This window comes from Antechinus flavipes, chromosome 2 (genome assembly GCF_016432865.1).
Source record: "Antechinus flavipes isolate AdamAnt ecotype Samford, QLD, Australia chromosome 2, AdamAnt_v2, whole genome shotgun sequence".
In the NCBI taxonomy this organism is placed as follows: domain Eukaryota; kingdom Metazoa; phylum Chordata; class Mammalia; order Dasyuromorphia; family Dasyuridae; genus Antechinus; species Antechinus flavipes.
Window position 1 is genome coordinate 570,243,436 of NC_067399.1, and position 22,852 is coordinate 570,266,287.

Consider the following 22,852-nt stretch of genomic DNA (forward strand, 5'->3'; position numbering starts at 1 on the left):
CCAAGTCTGGAATTCATCTGTTCACCATCTCAATCTTTCAGAATCCTTGTCTTCTTAGCTTAGGTGCTATGTCCTATGTGTAGCCCTCTCAAATTCCTCCAGCTGAAAGTGTTCTTTGCTATAAATATTTCTAGAACACCTTGCAAATCTGGCCTTTTCATTTACTTCTTGTCATGTCTCCCTTATACCATATTTGCCTGGCATATGCAGTATTCTCCTACTAGAACTCCAGCTCCTTGATGGCAGGAATTATTTAGTTTGTGTCACTGTATTCCCCAGGATCTAGAACAATGCCTTACTTATACTACATTTATACTGAATTGAATGCTAGTACATATAATTGTTAGAATTTCCTAAATCATTATAAATCATTTTTAAAAGGGAAAGACAAATTTGGCTCTCTAATTTTTTTTCATGTTAATCATTGACATTCTTAACTCAGTAAGCTCTGTTGATCTACTTGTATATTCAAGAATTTTTTGATATTAATAGGATATTGAATGAATGAAAGACTATCCACAAAGAGAACAAAGATAATAGAGAACAGAGATTCATAATATTTTAATCTTAAAAAATTTTTTTTTGACTTTTATTAGACTTGTTTTTTTCACGTCCATAGCAAATTGACTAGTGTTATTAACCTATTTTATTCCTCAATAGAATTTTATTCCTCAATAGAATAGAATTCCTCAATAGAAGAAGTAAGCTCCTTGAGAACAGGGACTATTAATCATTTTTTGTCCTTTTATCTATGATGTCCAGTATAATGACATGCATAACAGAAACTTAATAAATGTTTGTTGAATTAAATTAAAATAATTTTTCAAGATGATCTTAATCCCATATGACTCCCTTCCTACATCATTTCTAATGGCTTTTCTTTTTTTTTTTTTTGATTTATAGGATTGATCTATAAGATAATGTGTCCAAATGACATTATTTTAAGAGAAATATCATACAAAACATATAACTGGTACCACACTTCAAAATCTTTGTCTATCTCAGAATCATACACTCAGATATTAGAAACAAAAGGGAATGCCTATTAGCTCCCTAAATAAGAAATGTATTAAAAACCCAATTATTTCCAGTATCATGATTTATGCTATGACTCAGTTTGGGAGGATGAAGGTATAGAATAATAAAGTAACAGTTATTTTTGCTTGAACTGGGTAATGGTCTTTGAATTTGAATATGGGCAAGCAAAAGAGAGTTCTAAGACAGAATATAGAACTGAGATGCCACTAAATGGCTTCTAGGTTGGTTTGTGGGAATTTCTCAGTACCTAAGCAAATTTCTGACAATGAACATATATATATATATATACATAAACTTATTTTTACTTCGATTTAAAATCATGTATCCATTTAGCCATAGTAGGGAAAACCAGGGCCCACTTTATATAGATAGTGATGCTTGGCTTTCTATTTTCCAGATGATACCTATTTGTGGTCAATTTCCTTCAATTCCTTATTTGGTCATGTTGTATAATCCCAACCCTGTGGGTGTAGATTTGCCTTCTGGCCTCCGCAAAACTTTGTACTGTGATTCATCTGCTTTCCCTCGTCACTCATGGTTCTCAGTGCCACTGCTGTTGGTGGCTTCCCCCTGATTCTTTACATAATACATGCTCTTTGCCTTACCCACGCCTCTCACCTACATCTTTCTTCTTCACCCACAAATTGTTTTTTGTTTGCTGGCTTTATGATTCTGCTTGGGAAGTCCAATGTGGTTGAAATTAATAGATTGCTGAAGTGAAATGACACACTAAATCTACAAGAATGAGGGAAAATTGGATTGGAGCCAAAAGATTTGTCTGTGTGTAGATCAGATTTGACTCGTGAAAACTGCCCTGAGAATGGCAGAATTCTTCCAAATTTAAATCTTTCCTACTTGTGACTTGGCTATTGTAAACTGAACGGATTGAATATTTTGTACTTTTCTAGTGTACACTGTTAAGAGGAATTTTACATTGTTCTTCTGAGACTCACAACTCTATTTGTTCTTGGTCTTTGCTCAGACCATGGTTTTGTATATGATTCATTCAGGTTATGAGACTCTCTTTGTAAAAACATCAACTTACAGCTGGTTATGGCAGTATGTACCTGTAATTCTTGCTACTAGAGAGGCTGGTGGTTCTCTTAGACTCTGGAGTTCTGAACTTCACTGGACTATGACAATCAAGTGTCTACACTATGTTTAGAATTAATATGATAGGTTCTCAAGGATGGGTGAACCTACCTAGGTAGGAAGTAGACAAGTCAAACAGTGGTGGCATTGGGCCTTTCAATAGCTTCTGCATTTATAACCTGGATGGGAAAGCAAGACCCAGTCTCTTAAAAAAAATCAACTTACTTTGTTTGTTGGGACTTGAGTCTTCAATTTTTTCAGTTGTGCTTTCACCCTCATCAGGTATCTTATTAGGAAAGTTACTGAAAACATATGATTTGCTGATGTCCAGCGTGGTCTTACTAAAGGGTGACATAGAAGAATACATGCTTGCATAGCCATTTGAAGAGCAGCTTAAAGCAGCTAGATCCAAAGCCTTCCCTCCAGTGATGATGGGGATGTTTAAGGAAAGCTTTCGTCTTCTACTTGGTGAAGAAGACTTGGTGATGGACAAAGGTGGTGGGGAGGAGAACTTGCGATTAGCTCTTGGGGACTTGGGAGGTTCTCCATACAGAAGTTTGTTGTTTTGGCCGCTGGCAAATAAGAGCTCCAGTGACCTGTTGGGAAACAAAATTTATTCTCTTTTTGCCATAAAGAATGTCAGGTTCTATTTTTATATTTTTTGTGTTGGTCAAATCCCAGGAACCTCATGTTCCTCTCCAATAGCTCATATCCATAAGTTTCATTATAGTTTACAAAGCATGTGCCTTATAACAACTCAGCAAGGCAGTTAGGGTGAGTATTAATATAATAACTTTAAAGATGAAGAAATTGAAACCGAGAAGTTCAGAGATTGGGACCCATGACATTATTGATCACCCTCTTCTCCAGAATACTCTTTCTTCTCTGGGTGTTCATAACATTACTCTTTCCTGGTTTTCCTTGCGTCTATCTGATCCTCCCTCCTTATTAAGTCTTCTGTGCTGACTTATGATCCACATCATACTCCTTCACTGTGAATGGACTCCAAAGCACTTCTTCATTCTCTGTATAACCCTTGGCCCCATTTCTATGTCAACTATCTTTCAGTGATCTCCTCAACTCCAGCAGATTTAATTATCACCTTTGTTCAGATGATTCCCAGATCTATGTATCCCATCTTATTCTTTCAGGTGCTTGAATCTCACATCACCAATTGTATTTGGATATCACAAACTGCATGTCCCACACGTATCACAAACTCAGCATGTCTAAAACAGAATTCCTTATCTTTCCCCTCAAATTTTCCTTTCTTTAATTATTATCAGGGTTATTACCAACCTTTAAGACAGACTCACAACATCATTGTCATTCTCAATTCTTTCACACTCATCACATATAATCTGTTATCATATCATGTTTCTATTGTCACAGTATCTCTCATATATGTTCCTTCTCTCTATTTACATAGCTACTATCTTAATTCAGGCCTTTTGTGATTATCTGCTAATTAGTCTCCTTGCCCCTTATTTTTTCCCATTCCAGTCCATCCTCCATATAGCTGTTAAAATTACTATTTACTTTTTTTTTTTACAAACACAGTTCTCTCAGTAAGTTCCAGTGGTATCCAGTTGCCTCTAGTATAAAATGTAAACTCCTATGTCTGTTATTTAAACCCTTTAAAACCTGATCTCAAACTATCTTTCTCATCTCCTCTTCATTATTCTATAGTCTAGTGATACTGGCCTTAACTGTGTTCCTCACATTTAACTTTCTTTTATTTATCTCTGTACCTTTACGTTGGTTTGCCCACATACCTTTCTGCTCACCTCTACTTTGTAAATTCCCTTACTTTCTACACATAGATTTTCCCTATTGCCTTTCTTCTTTCTCCCTAATTTTCTTATGTTTAACTGCTTTGCCTTTTTTCTGTATATGCTCATATATGTACTTATTGCTTCCTTGACAGAATGGAAGCTTCTTGAGAGTCGGGATTATTTAATTTTTGTAATTATATTTCTAGTAGCTGTGCCTGGTACATAATGGATGTTTCATAAATAAGTATTTGGTTAGTGATGTTTATCCAAATGTCTTCATTTTACAGTTGAGAAAATAACATATTTAGTAAGCAAAAGATTGCTATCTTTTGATTTCATTTTGAATTAAAAAGTAGTTACTTAGCAGAAATAGAAAGTACTGACTGACCAATACAAATATTGGTCAACCAGTGCTATAATTTTCATTATAAAATATTATCACTTTACTTCTTATTACAAATTATTAAAGCAGCTTTCCAGTTGAGCTAATCTGATATTGTGTTAGTGTTAGTAGTGTGAGTTGTCTATTTTATCAGACCCTGATTATCTTTGAATAAATTGAGCACTTGGATTGAACTGTTTGGTGAAATTTACCTATATAATGGGAATCTGCAAATGCACCATATAAGCTTATGCAGCCAATCAAAAAGACTCCACTTCAAAATCTGTTTAGTATATTAGAAACACTTATAGAATGTCCATGCCTCCTCTAGACTCTTCACTTTCCTTACAAAATATCACAATTCACACTTGAAAGCAGTTCTCTAGCATCTTCCAAATAATGTTGCTATCTTTTTGCAAGTTGTCATCTCGAACATCACTGTAACTAATTGCTCTCTTTTATCATTGGAAGTCTGCATGTGGACCATGTACCTATTACATTTCTTTTTATTATATCTTCCAAACCTTATCATGTGTCCCCTTAACATCTTTCCCATGTCCTCTTTTGGGTCTTGGGCCTTATGCCAAGAGGTTATGTGGAGAGAGTAGTACTTGAGGATAAGAAAAAGAAAAAGAAGAGGTAAAAAAGCCTCATCTTTGTTCTCTGAATGGCTCATACTTCCAGAGTTACACAATGTAAATCTATAGCAGAAGAGGGACTCAGGACCATTTTGGACTTAGTGGTTGTCATTCCAACAGCTTCTGCTCTCTTGAAGCTTGAGAGAAGGAGCCCTTCCCTTCCTTTTAGAGTACACAATAAGGGTGTTTCTAGGGGGTGCTGAGGTGGAAGGAATGTTTTTTTGTCAAGTTTTGCTTGGATGGCTGGAATTTCAATTCATGACATTTGTCAGATGGAATGGAGCTCCACAAGATAATGTATTAGCTGCTCTATGGAGGTGCAATCTAGCATTAAAAGAAAGCACTTGAGTCTTTTCTTTCTTGTCTGACCCAACTTCTGCCAAGTGAAATCTCAAGTTGAAAATATGCTTTACCTGAGAAATGATTATTTTCCAGACATTCAGTCAGAGATGCAATAAAAGTATTGAGGTCAGTATTTTTACATTGGGTACAGTTCATTTGAAAGAGAAATAGAAGAGAGAGCTGGGAACTAACTATGTAGTTCATAAAGAGGTAATAGTGAGAGGTATGAATATAGTGGGCATGATCATGGAGGTAAAAAGAGGCAGATAGAAATTTCTATCTTTCTTCCTCTTTTTAACCATTTTCTTACTTCTAATGGGTAAGCAAATTCTTTACTGCTATATGATTAAGTACTAGGTTAGCTAAGAAGATAACAGAGCTAGAAATCTGACTGCAGGCTAATTTCCTGGATATCCCAATTGTAATAGGACAACAATTTTTGAAGTCAGTCTGTGCTATGGAGTTGTAAGCTCCATTCTTTAATTTTTTTAAATGAAAAAAAATAAGACTAGGGTAGGTCTCCCTGCTTTATCCAAGTTAGCAGTATAGATGCTTCTCACTGGCCTGATAGCACAGTAATCTGGGGAGCTTTGACCTGCTCTGTTTCTGACCTTGGCAGATTTCTCCCTTCTGATGAAATGTGGTAACTCTAACTCTCCTACTCCAAGAGGCTCACTATATTAATATTGAACCTGATATGGACACTTGATAAACTTAGCCATAGCTCACTGAAGCTTATAATTCCCAATCTCAAGAAATCTTCCATCCTCAGCCACCCTAGTAGCAATGGATTTAAAGTAGCAGATGTTATAGTTAAGATTAAATTTTAACATGGTCCTTCCAGTAGGTCCTTATGTAGGACTCATGTTATACTAAATTTCATACTCTATTCATTTGTATTCTAGCAAGACTGTGTGTATGTGTGTGTGTGTGTGTGTGTGTGTGTGTGTGTATTTTTGGTTTGTTTGTTTGTTTAGAATAGCTCTGTTGATGAACCCAGTCCAAAGAATGTAAGGCTAAAAGCAATCTGGCTGTAGGAATTAAAAAAAAAATGTTGATTTCTTTTATCTTCATGTCACAGTTATTTTACTCTGTAAAAGGCAGCATGGTATAGGGGAAAAAGAACCAGCCTGAAAGCCAAGAAGACAAATTCAAGTAATATCTGTGCCTCCTTCTGTCAGTGTGACTCCAGGCAAATCATTTAACCTCTTGGGGCTTTAGGAAACTCTCTAAGATGATAAATTTCAGAGAATGTGCTGATCTGAATTGATAGAAGGAGTTTCCTTACCTGAAAGTTCCCTGTGAAATCACAGATCCAGTCCCTATTGGTATTTCACTCTACCCTGTCTTTCCAGAACCCTTCCTTGTGACAAAAGAAAACCAATTAGGTAAAAAATCAGATACAGTGACAGTTTCTGACAGTGCATACAATATTCTGAACTACTAGGCCCCAGACTTTCTCTCAAGGAGGTTTGTTTCATTATCTGTCCTCTGGAATTTTACTAGTTTTTAATTTCTTCAAGTTTAAACTTTCTTTTAGTGATCTTTTCACTTACATGGCTTCAATTGTTGAATGTCAGAAAAATCAACACATGATTAAATCCATCTTGTTTCTATACATTGGTTTGAGTCCAAGAACACTGGACTTGGAGTAATCAGAGTTCCAGTATAGGGTCTGACATCACTATGATCCTGGCTTTCTGACTATGGGCAAGCTGCATGTTCAGTGGGCCACAGAGCCTGGCACAGGTAGGTACTAATTAAGTGGGTACTTAATAAATGCTTATTTATTGATTGATATTGCTAAAACCCATAAAGAAAAATTTTGCAGACTAATGAGCAAAGAAAAATCTGAAAAGCTAGATTATTGATTTCCTTATTGGTCCTAAAAGGACCAATTTTTGGAAATGATGACCTCTGTGAGAAATATAATACAGTGAAGGAAAAACCCAGGTTCTCAGACTGGAGTTCAAATCCTTCTTCTACTTATTCTCTGTTAGCTTCTCTAAGTCATTTAACTTCTCTGGACCTCAAATTTCTCATGTGTAAAAAAGAGGAGTTTTGACCATATGACTTTTGAAGTCTGTTCTTGCTCTAGATCAGTAATTTCTTCTAACTTTCTATGATTTATGAGAAGAAAGGATTCTGACTCCGACAAAATTACTAATTTGGATCTAAAAAGTAGATCCAGTGGATTTGGATTCAGAAGAATTGGATTTAAATCTCTCTCTTACATATTACCTGTAGAATGAAGGGTTTAGACTAGATGGTTTTTAAGTGAATTTTCAACCCAAATCTACAATCCTATAATCATAAAGAGAAAAATGGGTATTATTCATCTTTTAGTGGTGCCTGATTTTGAAATCTATGTAGCAAATGTTAATAGAATCTCTTGATTTTTTATACTTAATATATAGCTCAAATATACTGGCATTAAAATTGACAGGATGACCCATGAATCAAAACATAAATTAAGCCACCAATGAAAGATTAGTTTATCCTCATCATCCAGGTTCAGAAGTATGGGATATGTTTGGATCTGTGTGGCTGGTAACAACAGTCACAGTTCCAATGATGCAAACATTGACCTTTCTAGGCTTACCTTGCAGGTATTGCACTGATAGGTTTCTTATAAATAGTGATGAGTTTGTCCAGAACCACCACAGCTGTTGTGAACACCCGGTAGGAATGCAAGAATGTGTTCAGAAAATCTATGCTCAGGAACCGTAGGTCTGTGAGTCTTTCTAGAAGTCGCCCTACACTGGCGTAACGAATCTGCAGGACTTTACAGGAGTTCATGGTTTTGCTGAATCGTATGTCAACATCATCACAGTATAGGGAGGCATCTGACCTGTAGGGAAAGACAGAATGAAAGTATGATTTCAAACATCACTTAGGACAACATGGACAGTTTTAGAAAGATGAAGTACTAAAAGAGTCTTATGAGTCAAGATTTCTTGTGAATTATAAATTAATCTTATAAAAGAGCAAAATACTAAACACAAAGTAGTCTGCCCACTTTTTCTTTCATCCCAACTATTCCTCCCTTAAGTGATAGGTAGTAAAAGGAAATAAATTAGAATTTATTTTTCCTCATTTAAAGAATTCATTCAGTTAAAGTAGGTGAGTGGTTCACTTAAAGGAAGCTATGGGGAATACCTCATTCTTTTGGAGAGCTGCTAATGATCAAGTTGGTACTTTCATTTTCTTTTTTTTTTTCTTTTTTTTTTAATTTAAATTTTATTTTATTTAATAATAACTTTGTATTGACAGAATCCATGCCAGGGTAATTTTTTACAACATTATCCCTTGCACTCGCTTATGTTTCGTTTTTTCTCCTCCCTCCCTCCACCCCCCCCCCAAGATGGCAAGCAGTCCTATATATGTTAAATATGTTGCAGTATATCCTAGATACAATACATATTTGCAGAACCGAACAGTTCTCCTGTTGCACAGGGAGAATTGGATTCAGAAGGTAGAAATAACTCGGGAAGAAAATCAAAAATGCAAATAGTTCACATTCATTTCCCAGTGTTCCTTCTTTGGGTGTAGCTGTTTCTGTCCATCATTTATCCATTGAAACTCAGTTAGGTCTCATAGAAATCCACTTCCATCAGAATACATCCTCATACAATATCGTTGTCGAAGTGTATAATGATCTCCTGGTTCTGCTCATCTCACTTAGCATCTGTCCATGTAGGTCTCTCCAAGCCTCTCTGTATTCATCCTGCTGGTCATTCCTTACAGAGCAATAATATTCCATAACATTCATATACCACAATTTACCCAGCCATTCTCCAATTGATGGGCATCCATTCATTTTCCAGTTTCTAGCCACTACAAACAGGGCTGCTACAAACATTTTGGCACATACAGGTCCCTTTCCCGTTTTTAGTATCTCTTTGGGGTATAAGCCCAATAGAAACACTGCTGGATCAAAGGGTATGCACAGTTTGATAACTTTTTGGGCATAATTCCAGATTGCTCTCCAGAATGGTTGGATTCGTTCACAACTCCACCAACAATGCATCAGTGTCCCAGTTTTCCCGCATCCCCTCCAACATTCATCATTATTTTTTCTTGTCATCTTAGCCAATCTGACAGGTGTGTAGTGATATCTCAGAGTTGTCTTAATTTGCATTTCTCTGATCAATAGTGATTTGGAACACTCTTTCATGGTACTTTCATTTTCATCAAAAATATTGAATACCAAGGATATACTGGGTGCTATGAGGATACAGAGAAATATAACACCTAGACTTTGCCCTTACTTTAACTGGGGAAAATGAAAAGTTAATCTATACATATCTCTAAATACATATGTAAATATGCATATATGTATTGTTATTCAGTTGTTTAGTCATAGCTAATTCTTTGTGACCACTTGGACCATATTGTTTAGTGGGATTTCTTGGCAAAGATACTGGAATAGTTTACCATTTCCTTTTCCAGTGATTTAAGTTAAACAAAGGTCAAGTAACTTGCCCAAGATCACATAGGCCAAGATCACATAGTGTCTGAAGCTGGCTTTGAACTTAGGTCTTCTTAACTCTGGACTCAGAGCTCTATTTACCAGGCCATTTAGCTGCCCAAGATATATGTATTCATACATGTACATACTCATTCATATATATGTGTATAAATGTATATGTATATATATCAACATATATAATCTCTACCCCATTCCTATAGTTTATATTTACTTATTTTTGTTCAAATTGAGAATGGAAACAGTTTCACTTTGTCTTTTTATTCCCAGCATCTAGTACAGAGTTTGGCCAATAAAAGAAAATGATTGCCAACCAAATAGAATACTAATAAGACAGTGATCATGTTCTCTCAAAGTATAAAGAGACAATAAATACCTTTAAGTTAAAATGGCTATTCTGAGGTTTAATCAAATATGTGTGTATTTGTGCCCTAGATATACATTTCCTCTTTGCCCATCTTATCATCCTGTTTTTTCTACCATTGCTAATGCTGCAATTTGCGGCAACATTTTTCTTAAATTTTAGTGCTTACAAGAGAACAATATGATCTGGATGTTGTAGGTCTGACTAAGGTAGATTGCAGCCTGAATGGACATTATATTCTCATTAACAAAATACAGGATTGATTTCCCATTCCTTCATTCCCTTCCATTCCCAAAGCAGGGTTTGGGAAGAAGAGAAAGGAGTAAGGGACTCTATGTACAGAAGTTGGGATTACTTTGAGGTCTCACAAATTAGGAAATAGAATTATGCCCATGAATGGACAAGAGTAGCAAAAGAATTAACAAGAAAATCCTTTCTTATGTATTTCTTGTTTGAATCAGGCTGATGTTTTGGTTAGAGTGTGAGAGAAACAGGTTGGAAGAGTTTCAAATTTCCATGAGGTGAAATACAGCAATTATCTTTTTAAAAAAATTAGATTTATAATTTTTTTGAGGGTTTAGAAGCTTGTGGCGAGGAGCTTGCTTTACCAGTTCAGATTAGTACCTTCTAGGCAGATTATAATTTTAGGCAGTCATAGGACCCTGAGAGATTTAAACATCTGCAGTCATATAACTAGTATGTGGCAAAGAGACAAGAGTTAAGTCAGCTTTTTCTAACTCAGAAGTTTGCTCTCTATTCATTAGACTAGAGCTTCTTAAATTTTTTCCACTCATAACCTCTTTTTATCAGGGAAATTTTTACATGACTCTGGGTATATAGGTATATAAAATAGATGTACAAATAAAACATTTACTGATAATAAATCACTATTTTGTGACTCACATTCAGTTATGACACTCCAGATAAGGTCATGATCCATAGTTTTAGAAGCAGAATATTAGATCACATTAGTGCTCAGCACATAGAATGTTGAAGCTGGAAAGAACTTTACAGAATACTTAGTACACTGAATCTGCCCTTTCTCCCTTCCTCTTCCCCTTCCTCTCCCCTATTTTTTTTTTTTTTTATTCCTAAGGAAGAAACTACAGCTTAGAGAATTTGTAGAACTATTGGGATCACACAGTCATTTGGGAGAGCAGAATTGGATAGGAATGACTCTTCCCAAATTCTGTAATCAGGCCCAAAGATTTTATTATATTATTTAATGTTGCTCTTAATGTGGAGTTTGGAAATTTGGGAGGTTAGATCATGATTATGCAAGAAATTCATAATTACAAATGAGCATTTGTATTTCTCATCTTTGTCCCATTACATATTTTATAATTCAGTGCTGCAGACTCTGTGGAATTCTTTACAAGTGCTTGCTATTCAAGAAAGGGGATTTACTTTTGCTTTAGAAACAATTATGAGAAGTACTTAAAACATTGAAGTTCAGAGGAGGATTCACCTCCCTAAACTTCTGTGTGCTAGAGTTCTAGTTTGGGTTCTGTGACTTTAGACAGAATACTTCATTTTTCTAGACTTGAGTTTACTCCTCTGTAATGTTAAATAGAGTTTGACTAGATCAGTAGTTCTTAAACTTTTTTTGGGAATCATGCAATCCTGTGGCAGTCTGATGAAACTTAGGGATCTCTCCTCAGGTTTATGTTGTATTGAACTGTATAAAACAATAGAAGAACCTTATTATGAATAGACACTTTTCAGATGAAGAAATTAAAGTAATCTATCTGAAAAATGCTCTAAATAATTATTGATACAGAACAAATTAAAGCCAATCTGAGGTACCACCTCACAGTTATTAGTTTGGCTAAGATGAGAGGAAAAGATAATGAAATGTGTTGGAGGAGATGTGGGAAAACTGGGATACTAATGCTTTGTTGGTAGAGTTGTGAAATGATCCAACCATTTTGGAGAGCAATTTGGAACTATGCTCAAAGAGCTATAAAATTATGCATACCTTTTGATTCAGCAGTGTCTTTACTGGGTCTGTATTCCAAAGAGATCATAAAAGAGGGAAAAAGACCCATATGTGTAAACTGTAGGAGTTTTTTTTGTGGTGGCAAGAAATTGGAAACTGAGAGGATACTCATCAATGGGGAAATGGTTGAATGAGTTACAGTATATGGAATGTAATGGAATATTCTTTTTCTATAAGAAATAATGAGCAGGCTGGTTTCAGAAAAGTCTGGAAAGACTTGTATGACTTGATGCTGAGTGAAGTGAGCAGAATTGGGAAAACATTGTACATAGTAACGACAAGGTTGTGTGATGATCAACTATGATAGGCTTAGATCTTCTCAGCAATACAATGGTCCAAGACAATTCCAATGGATTTTGGATGGAAAATGCTATCTGCTTCCAGAGAAAGAATTATGGAGATTGATTGTGGATCAAAACATACTTTTTTCACCTTTGTTGTAGTAGTAGTTGTTGTTTCCTCATGGTTTTTCCCTTTTGTTCTGATTTTTCTTTATCAACATGACCCATATAGAAATATGTTAAAAATTGATTGTACACATATAGCTTATATCAGTTTGCTTTGCTGTCTTGGGAAAGGGGGGGAAAGAAGGAAAAAAAATTTGAACTCAAAATCTTATAAAAATGAATGTTGAAAACCATCTTTACTTGAATTTGGAAAAATAACACACCATTAAAATGAATTTAAAAAAATAACCATAGCATAATGTATCTTGGATAGAAAGAAGTTCCTTGTATGGACTTTAGATAGCAAAATAACTTGAATATATGAAGGACTTAATTGATTAAAAATATAAATTGATTTGGGTCTTCATATGGCATTTGGTCTTGATCTTTCCTCAGATTGGAAGGCGGGGACGGGGACAGATTCATTTTTATCCATATTTGTTTCAACAAAGTTTGTGTTCATATGATGTCAGATGATCCATGTAAAAAAAAGCAAAAGAACTAGTTGTTTAATATGGAAAATTGCAGGTTATAGTTATTCATATGGGTGACAAGCCTGAAAATGAGCTGGACAAGTAACAGGATGTAAGGTTAATGGGCTGGGGATATAAAACAAATCCTGAATCTGGGAACTAGACTAATCAATAAATTGCTAGCTAATTTGGTCAGGAGAGAATGGAAATTCTGGGAGTCAGAAGATTGTCAAGGCAGAACAAAAATCATCAAAAAGTCAAGAAAAACATAGGTCAAGAATCCACATTAGTTAATTCAAGACAAGAGCACGAGCCCAGGGACTTTTTTTCCTTTAGTGAATCCCTGGTGCCTCTTTTATAGTTTTTGCTTGTCATGGGTGGCCTAAGACCACATGTGGGTATAGAAAGTGATTACAGAAAATGAGAAGTATGTAAGGAAGCCCACACCTTTCCTCAAACATGATTGGAAGAATTAGGATCATAGGAAGTTCTTGCAGTTTTGTTTTCACCATGAAAAAAAATTCAGAGTTTTTGGGAAGAGTGGCACATTTCACCAAGTTTTTCAACTTATCCTATGGATATTTGGCACTGAATAGACACTGTTATTTATTTATTTATTCTTGAACTTTCTATAGGTTTCCATGGGGTCAGGAAAATATAGCCTGTATTTCAAATGCTATATCTTAAGAAATTATCATAGTCTCAGAAACTGAAAAATAGAAAATTTTCTAAATAAAGTTCTTATATTTACTTATGATGAACTGAAGCAAAGTACAGATGTTGAAATCCAATAGAATTTCTGAATTCCATAAGATTCATCCTTTTACTAAGAAATAGCTTGGTTTTTTGTGCATGTAGTTAGATTCTCAACCACTTTCTTAAATGCTGTCTTAGAAAATTATGGTAACTCAAAAATTACTTACTTGATCATTTGAGGAACGGTGACTTTGGAGTTTTCTTCAAAAGCATTCATCATGAGGCCATTGCATCTAATATTATCTACACACTAGAAACAGAGAATAAAATATCACATATTGAACTAAATGATCAGGTAAATTCAACAAGTATTTATTAAACATTATATTCAAGGTATAGTGATAAGTAATAGGAACATAGAGGAAAAAAAGAATCTCCCTGCTTTTAAGGAGTATTAAGGAGATATAATATGAACACAACTACATATTGAATGAATGAACAAAATTTCAGGGGAAGGAGGGAAGAATGCAAACCATTGGAGGTATCAGGAAGAATTTTGTGTAGTAGATGATATTGTAGGGAATGTTGAAAGGGTGGAGGAATTCTGAGAAGAAAAAGTGAAAAATGACGGCATTATAGTCCCAGCAGACAACCTGGGCACCTTGGGAAATAGAATTCTGTATATAGGGAAAAGCAAATAGATCAGTTTGCTTGGAACACAAAGAAACGAGGGGATTAATATGAAATTATTCTGTTTAGGAAGTAAGAAGCCAAATCAAAAACATTTAAAATACCAAAAAGAGGAGTTTGTATTTTATCCTAGAACTGAAAGGGAAACATTGAAGTACCTTGGTCAAGGAAATGGCATGATCAGGAATATCAATTTGCTAGCTATTTGGATTAGAAAAGGACAGAATGGAATCATGCAAATCAGTTAGTGGGCTTTTGTATTATCCATTTAAGAGATGAAGAGAACCAAAACTAGAACTATGCTGTGAGAATGGAGAGAAAGAGACTGATGTGAGAGATATCATAGAGATAGAATTTATAAGACTTTGCAACTGACTGAATACAGAAGATAAGTAAGAGGGAAGAGTGGAGAATGACTCCAAATCTGCTAATCTGGGTAATAACTAGAAGAATATTATTAACAGATATAGAGAAGGTAGAAAAAGAGGTATGTTTAGGGGTCAACAAAATGCATTCTCTTCTGAAAATGTTTGAGAAATTATATCTTCATTTTCATTGGTCTCTAACTTAAATTTAATATTTACTTCAATTATGAATGTTAACAATAAGATGTAGGAACCTATATATTTCATTATATTGACAAAAGGATCCTTATAAAAAAGGGTTAAGGAACTCTGAATTAGTTTGAGAAGGAGCAGCAGTTTGAGGACAAAAGAAAAGGTTTGAAGAAAAGAAAAGGTGGGAAATGTGAAAGGGAATCAACCAGGGAACAGTAAAAGGATTGAAAAAACTGAAAAAGATTGAAAAGATTGCCAATTATACAGATGCAGGTTATTTTTAAATTGTGAAAGAAAAGGCAATGAGAAGAAATTCTTGTAATATTAAAAAGATTTTAAATTAAATTAAATTTAATTAATTGAAAATTTTAGTTATTGGAATGAGCCAAGTTAAACTTTGTTCATATTGGTCATAATTCAATGGATATAGACAAAAGGTAAAAATTAGATACATGGCAAAGAAGATCTTTAGATGGAAGACTTGCAAGCCTTATCTATTGATTTACTTATTTTAAACAGTGTTTGAAAATCAAGAATTGACTACAAAATCTAGACAACAACAAAATCAAGACTTTTCAGGTTCTCTCATGATTAAAAAAGATGCTATGGTCTTACAAAGTTAAAAAAGAAAAGAATGAGACCAAATAAGTTTCCTTATCTAGCTCCAAAGCTTGAATCAGCAGTGATAAGAATAATCAACATGGAATCAGCTCAGGATAGCAGAAAGAACCCTGAACTGGGAATTCAGTATTTTAGGCTCTCCCCAGCTCTGTACTTGACTCATCTTGATGCTTACTTGCTCATGAGTAAATGAAAAACAGAATCTACTTAACTAGGTTTTAAAGGCTCAGTGCTTAAAATCAATGGAACAAAATGGAAATTGTATGTTCCTGTTTCTCTGCTACTACCTCCACTTTTTTGGTCCTTAGATTCTTCATCCCCTCAGTCATCTAAATTACTTTGGAGAACTGAACCATATTTGAGAATCTCTCTCACCTCTAATCTGCCATCAGATGTAAGAGAGTCTCTTTGAGATCTAACAATTTTTCAATAAATATTTATTAAGCTCTTCTATGTGCCAGACACTGTGCTAAGTGCTAGGGCTATAAAAAGGCAAAAAATCCAGTTTTTGCTCTCAAGGTGCTTATAATCTAATGGGAATGCAAGATACAAATAAATTTTATATATATATATATATATATATATATATATATATATATATTATATATATATATATATATATGTGTGTGTGTGTGTGTGTGTGTGTGTGTGTGTTTAAATATATAAAGCTAATAATAGTCATATCTATATAAAACTATACACAGAATAAATAGGAAATAATTAAAAGAAAGAACAAAACAAGAAGGAAAGAATAGTAATTAAGACTTCATATAGAGGATAAGATTTTAGTTGGAACTTAAAGAAAAGTCAGTAGTTGGATCATTAAAAGGAGGTCAGTAGTTGGAGTGGAGAAGGGATGGGAGATAGACAGGGAAAATATCCAGAAAGAAAAGATGGAGTGTTTTGCTCATGGAACAGTCAGGAGGCCTCTGATGTTATGAGCCAGAACTTGAAACAAGGTGATAACTCAGTGGAATTGATGGAAGCAATGCTTGTGTGCTTGGGTTTGCATCTTTAAGAGTTTACACATTAGAGGTCACACATTAGAGCTCACACCTTTAAGAGAGTTTACACATTAGAGCTCACACATTGGAGTTCACAAGTATGGGAGATACACAAAGTTAACTTTGTAACTTTATGAATTCACACCTCCTATAATCCTACTCTCGGAGGAGGAGTCAACCTTTGAGTTTACACCTCTAAAAAAGCATAAAAAGATCTTCAGTCAGTCAGTCAGTCAGTCAGTGGAAAAGGTTGAAAGGGGAGCATCAGTTGGAGATTGAGAAGCCACGAGTTGGTGTTGAGCTAGAGGTAGAAGTGGAAGAGCCAAAAGACAAGCTGCAAGAGCTCTTGGAACCAAGGAGGGAGATAGGCCTCTAAGAAAGCTAACTGGACCCAAGGAAAGAGACAAGACTTGGAAGGAGAAAATAAACGTTTGGATTTTATCATCTGGCTGCATTTGAAGTGATTATTACTTTGAACTGAAAATAAGGCTGCCTCCAGAAAACCTCCCCCAGAAACTTGCTCCCAGAGAGAACCATCATATTATAAAAAAGAAGAACACTACACTCTGTCACTGGATTGAAGAATAAGTATAGGGGAGTAAGGTATAAGAAGATTGGAAAGGTAGAATGGGGTAGGTTATGAAGGTCTTAGATGCACACAGAATTTTTAATTTGTTCCTGGGGCAGGAGGAAGTCACTGGAGTTTATCGAGTAGGAGGGTGACATGATCAGACCTTTGTTTTAGGAAAATTATTTTAGTGGCTCAATGGAAAATGGATTGGAGTGAGGAGAAACTTGAGGCAGGCCGATTGAAGTAATCAGGATGAATGAGGTGATGAGAACCTGCCTTAGAATGGTGGCAGAGAAGAGAATGAGTTGAGGGAGAATGAATACTGGAAAGAGTAGCCAGGGACATTGTGTTATGAAGGGAAAGCCATGTTTCAATAAAAGTTGATAGATGGAAGGAATGGGAAGAGGAAAAGTTTAAGATGAAGGGAAGTTTGTTGACTATGGAACAGGCATTCTAGATGACCTGAGTCATCTTAGACTCAGTGGATGAGTCAGTGGATGACCCGAGTGAACTTAGAATGAAATTTTGGGGTGCAAGGTCTGGGAGGATTGGAATGAGGAATCAGGTAGGAGAGTGTGTGGAGGGGGGTTTGGATGTTTGGAGTCACTGTGATATGAATGAAGAGTTTGATTAGGTGTGAGAATGTTCATTACCGAGCGGAAGGTGTCTTACCCCCGAAATATAGGCCTATTGAGAGACAGAAAGCTTTAAGTTGAAGGGAAGGAGGGTTGTTCTTTGCAATAGAGATTTGTCCCATGTTGGTTAGGATAATGGACTGGCAACAGGAGATGAAAGATGTTTTGTGTTGGTACAGATGAGAGTGGTTACTGTGGGACAGATGAAAAATGTCTGATCTTGCCCCAGGTAGTCTTTCCTCAGGAAACATGCTTTTATAATTAGGAGATGGAAACTTAGGGTCCTAGTGTACCCATGATAGCAGGTCTTCCTGAGGAGGCTGGCTATGAAGCAGCAGCAGGAAATGGCAAATTCCCTGTGTAGATGGAAGACTGCAGGCCATACATACATACATATATATTTTTCTATTGCAGCAGTATTAGAAAATTTAGAATACATTGATATTAAATATAATAGTATATATTTGGTCAATATGGTCAATCACCATTGATTGGCCATCACTTTGATTTATTTGGGTGCATGACAGTTGAATTGGTGGAACAATGATTTGAAATGATTAATGAACTAGTCAGGAAAAATATATTGGTCAGCCAGGCTGCAACTCAATGTGCTTAATAATTTGGGAAAGGTAACATGTTGTAATAACATTCTGGATACTATTTGTATACAGGAAAATCTAAGACTGAGAAGAGATAAGTGGTGCTAGACAGTCCAGACTGAGAGCTTATCTGGACTAAACATTCCCTAAATATATGGGATTTAGAGAGGGAGGAGACCTTAGATAGCATCAGGATCAGCTTCTTCATTTTACCAATGACGAAAGTGAGGCTTAGAAAGATTAAATGAGTTGCCCAAATATATATAGGAATTAAGAAACAAAATATAAATCCAGGCCTTCTGATTCCATATCCATTGCTCTTTCTTTTATACCCCATGAATACTGGGGTTTTGGGAAAAAGAATACTTAAATGGATTAGCATACATAGAACTTTTTACAAATCTTAAAGCATTACATTAAGGATGTTAATATTATTATTAGTAGTAATGATATTAGGCAGCTAAGTGGTATAGTGGGTAGAGTAGTGAACCTGGAATCAGAAAGACCTAGAGAAGATGAACTCTTATAGGAGGATGAACTCAAGGCCTGGCCTAACTTGTCACAAAACATGGACCTTGAGTTGTTTGGAAAATGCAGAACTAAGGTGAAGGGGATGTGCCTATTCAATCATTCTATTAAGTGCTCCAGGTTTTAATGTACTACTCTATGTACTATAGTGTTATATAAGAACTATGTTAATGGGATTGACACTGTAGATGGCATTTAGCAGGTCATTAAGAACTGTATAATTCTATAGACTCATTTCTAGGAGTACTATGAACATGGTAGAGGTGTAAATTAGTTCTCATCTGTGTTGGTAGGGGAAGTATGCTCAAAGAATATGATAAAGGATTCATCAAAGTATCAATATTTAAAATCAATAACAATGATAAGATTAAAATAAATTCTAAGGAAAAATAACCTTTTTTTTGAATAATATTTATATCCCTGTCCTGGAGGAAAGATTTTTCCTTTTATGGGATTTGATTCTTTGACTTCTGACTCATTAGTATCTAATGATCTGAATTAAAAGGTCTAACAAAATTACTATGCAGGCTTGAAAGACTGAATCTATAGCTTCCTGGGGAGATATAGCTACAGGTAGACAGTCATGCTCAGATACTAGGAGGAAGTGGTTCAACAATAATGGCCAGGAATGCTACTTTATAATGGGAACAAAAAAATTTGGACAAATATTAATATTTGCATTTCTAAGCTCCGTTTTTACAATGACTATAATGTAGAACTTTGACTCCTTGGTTCTCAGTTACATATGACGGAGGAAAAAAGTTACTTACTAGAATTTAGGATCTAGGTCTCTAAAATCAGGTGACAAAATGGGGAAGATAGATTTTGATTATTCTGTAAGGATCACTGCAAAGTCAACTACTACTGCTAAAGGCTTGAATACTTGTGAGGCTGACAGTCTATAGAATTTCCAGCAAAGTTCACAGTAATGAAAATTTGAATTCAATAAACATTTATTAAGCATTACTATGTGTATAATACTGTACTAGGGGACAGAAAGACAAAAACCTCTTCCCATCCTACAATCTACATCAAAAGGGTGAATATATTATCTATAAAAGTATATATGTACCATAATATACATAATATATATGTATAAATTTGTCTATATAAGTCTCTATACACATATACATATTTAGCACTTATAAAGGAATATTATAACTATAGTTAAGCCAGTCAAATACTTCAAATGATTATCTCTCTTTCAAACAAACCTTTCCATATTCCTTAATCTGTTCCCAACTCCCAAGATAAGTCCATAAAGAGGAAATTATTAATTGAGTTTAACAAACATTTATTTGCTTAAGCAATTAGTAAATGCAATATGTTATAATATAGGACTGGCAATCACATAGACTTTTTTTTGAATTCTGTTTTTTCTCGGTGGGAATTTGGCTTCTTTTAAATATGTTGCTATGAAGCTACAAGTGTGTCATCATCTATATTAACACTAACTGGATAAACTCCACCAGATGTCTGTAACACTTAATGGCAGGTAGGCAGCCAGGCAGGCAGCCAGGTACAAATTTGAATAGGATGCTTTAATAATAGCCTACTTGCTTAACATAGTCATTCATTTTTTTTTTTTTTTCTTTCCTCTAGTCTTTGAGGAACATGTGATTCTGCCAGTAATTAACTCTTTATCTTCTGAAGCAAATCTGACAATGTGCTATCAGGGCTTAATGTTTCTCAATTGCTTAGTGATACTGACCCAAAAAGCATATGCTTTGGGTCTTTTTTCACAGTAGTAATGATGAGATCCATCAATCCATCCTTCCCCACCTGGTCTCTCTTGAAAGCATGAATTTGTTAAGGATTAGAAGGAGCCTTCGTGGCATTGAACTAAGCAAAGTTAATTGGTCCTTTTGTGAACTAAATTTGGCAAAGCTTTTCAGGTAGTTGTTACACCTATTCCGCATAGCTTTAGTTGGCTTAGAGTCTATTTGGAAAATGTTAATTCATTCTGATTAATGAATGACGTACTCTTTTATCAGGAAATTTGTATGATTTAGAAGTCTCATTTCTTATAAACTGAACTTTAATCTGGTAAATTCCTAAAACCAAGGTTAATCCTTTTTATTATTCAGTAGTCATATCTGATTCTTGATGGTCCTGTGGACCAAAGCATAACCAATGTTGTTCATGGATTTTTCTTCCAAAGATAGAGAGTGATTTGCTATTTTCTTCTCCAGTGAATTATGGCAAATAGAGGTTAACTAACTTGCTCAGGATCACACAGCTAGCAAGTTCCTGAGACCTAATTTATACTCAGATTTTCTTGACTCCAGGCTTAGTGCTCTATCCACTGAGCCACCTATCTGCCACCAAGGCAAAATCACAGGTTTAGGCAATTGATATTATGGCTTTCTTGAGTTTCAGTACAGACTTTTTGAGTTTTCATAGTAATTTGTTCAGATTAATTTGCCTTCATTATTGTATACATTTATTTTTTTTAGTTATTTTGCTTTATTGTGTCTCTCAGGATGGATTTCCATGTTTAATATTTCATGTATACATATGAAGAAAGAGCACTTATCTCATCATCAGGATCCACAATGTTGGTCAATATTTCCATCAGTATCTGTTCTGTTATATAATGTTTGCTCCCTGACTTTTTGCAATTAGCTAAAGAGTGAATTGGGAAAACACCCACATTATCTACATCCAGAAAATCAAACTCTTCAGTTCTACAGAGGAAGTTTCACTTTCGGTGCAGATTTCTTCTTACCTGACTAATGTCACTTGTCCATGCAGCTTTCTCTTGTCTGGAGGAGGCCACAAGGATGACAGTGAAAGAAGGACAGTCTTTTGGCTCCACCACAATCTTAAAATCCAAGTGGTCTATATCTTGTCCAGAAGTTTTATCTTTAGAATTCAAAAAAAATCATGCTCACAGACCAAGTTTTCTTTTTCTCCCCTTTTTGCTAGAATGCCTTTTTTTTTAAATGATAACATAGCCACTGCAATTTTAGATACAATAGCTTAAACATTGTGCACAGTATTTTAATAGAAAGTTTGACCACTTATTATTTTTCTTGAGTCATCTCTAAGTTGGGGAATCACTTATTTTACAGATGAGAAAGGGGCAAATAAAATCAATAAAATAAAATCTACTTAGCTCAACATGTATTATATATCTATTCTGTGGAAGTCATTATATTAAGTGCTAAGATACAAAGGGAAAACCTACCTTGTAGTTTATATTTTATCAACACATACAATATGTATGTAAGTAAATAGAAGATATAAACAAAGTAATACATATAATGCAATTTCAAAAGGGAGGTAGAGGTAACAATTGGGAGAGACTGGAAAAGAACCACAATGGAGTGGAAGGCGCCTGAATTGGGCTTTGAAGAAAGGCAAGATGTCTGTGAGGCAGAGGTAAAGTACATTCTGGGCAAAGGGGTTCACCTGTGAAAAGGCATGTAATGTGAGGAAGTGAACTATATCCTGAGAAGAGTTAGTAGGCCAGGCTGAATATTTTAGCCTGTATGTTTATGTAAAAGCTAACCAGAAAGATTCATTTTCTATTTCTTCATTTTATGTGTGGTTCTATTTCTGACCCTCTGTTTCTTTCTCTTTCCTTCTATTTCTTTTTCTTTGTCTTTCTTTCTCCTTCATCTCTTTCCCCTTCTCTTTATCTTTCTGTCTTTTATCTCTCTCTTCTCATTTTTTCTCTCTCCTCTTTCTCTCCCTTTCTCTCTCCCTCCCCTTTTTCTTGTCTTCTTTCTCTCTTTCATCCTTCTTCTCTTCTCTCAGTTCTGTATCTGTTTTCTCTCTCCCTTCTCTCCTGTCTTACCTTTCCCTCCTTCATCTGTCTTCTCTTTTCATATCCATCTCTGCTTCTCTTTCCCTCTCTCCCTCTCCCTTTCCCTCTTCCTTTCTCTCTCTCTTTCTCTCTCTCTCACAC

The 22,852-nt window shown here is 35.2% G+C and overlaps 1 protein-coding gene and 1 long non-coding RNA gene across 2 annotated transcripts in view; one reads left to right on the plus strand and one right to left on the minus strand.

Annotated features, from left to right (window-relative positions):
- RASGRF1 (Ras protein specific guanine nucleotide releasing factor 1) overlaps positions 1–22,852 on the minus strand; it is a 206,799-nt gene that overhangs the window by 42,648 nt on the left and 141,299 nt on the right. The window contains exons 12-15 of the mRNA XM_051981142.1: positions 21,668–21,804; positions 13,962–14,044; positions 7,870–8,118; positions 2,356–2,726 (exon numbers count right to left, since the gene is read on the minus strand). Of these exons, the coding sequence (XP_051837102.1) occupies positions 2,356–2,726; positions 7,870–8,118; positions 13,962–14,044; positions 21,668–21,804 (840 nt within the window). The remainder of the gene's footprint in view (positions 1–2,355; positions 2,727–7,869; positions 8,119–13,961; positions 14,045–21,667; positions 21,805–22,852) is intronic.
- Positions 1–22,852, plus strand: part of LOC127551421 (uncharacterized) — a 309,154-nt gene that overhangs the window by 29,949 nt on the left and 256,353 nt on the right. The window lies entirely within an intron of this gene.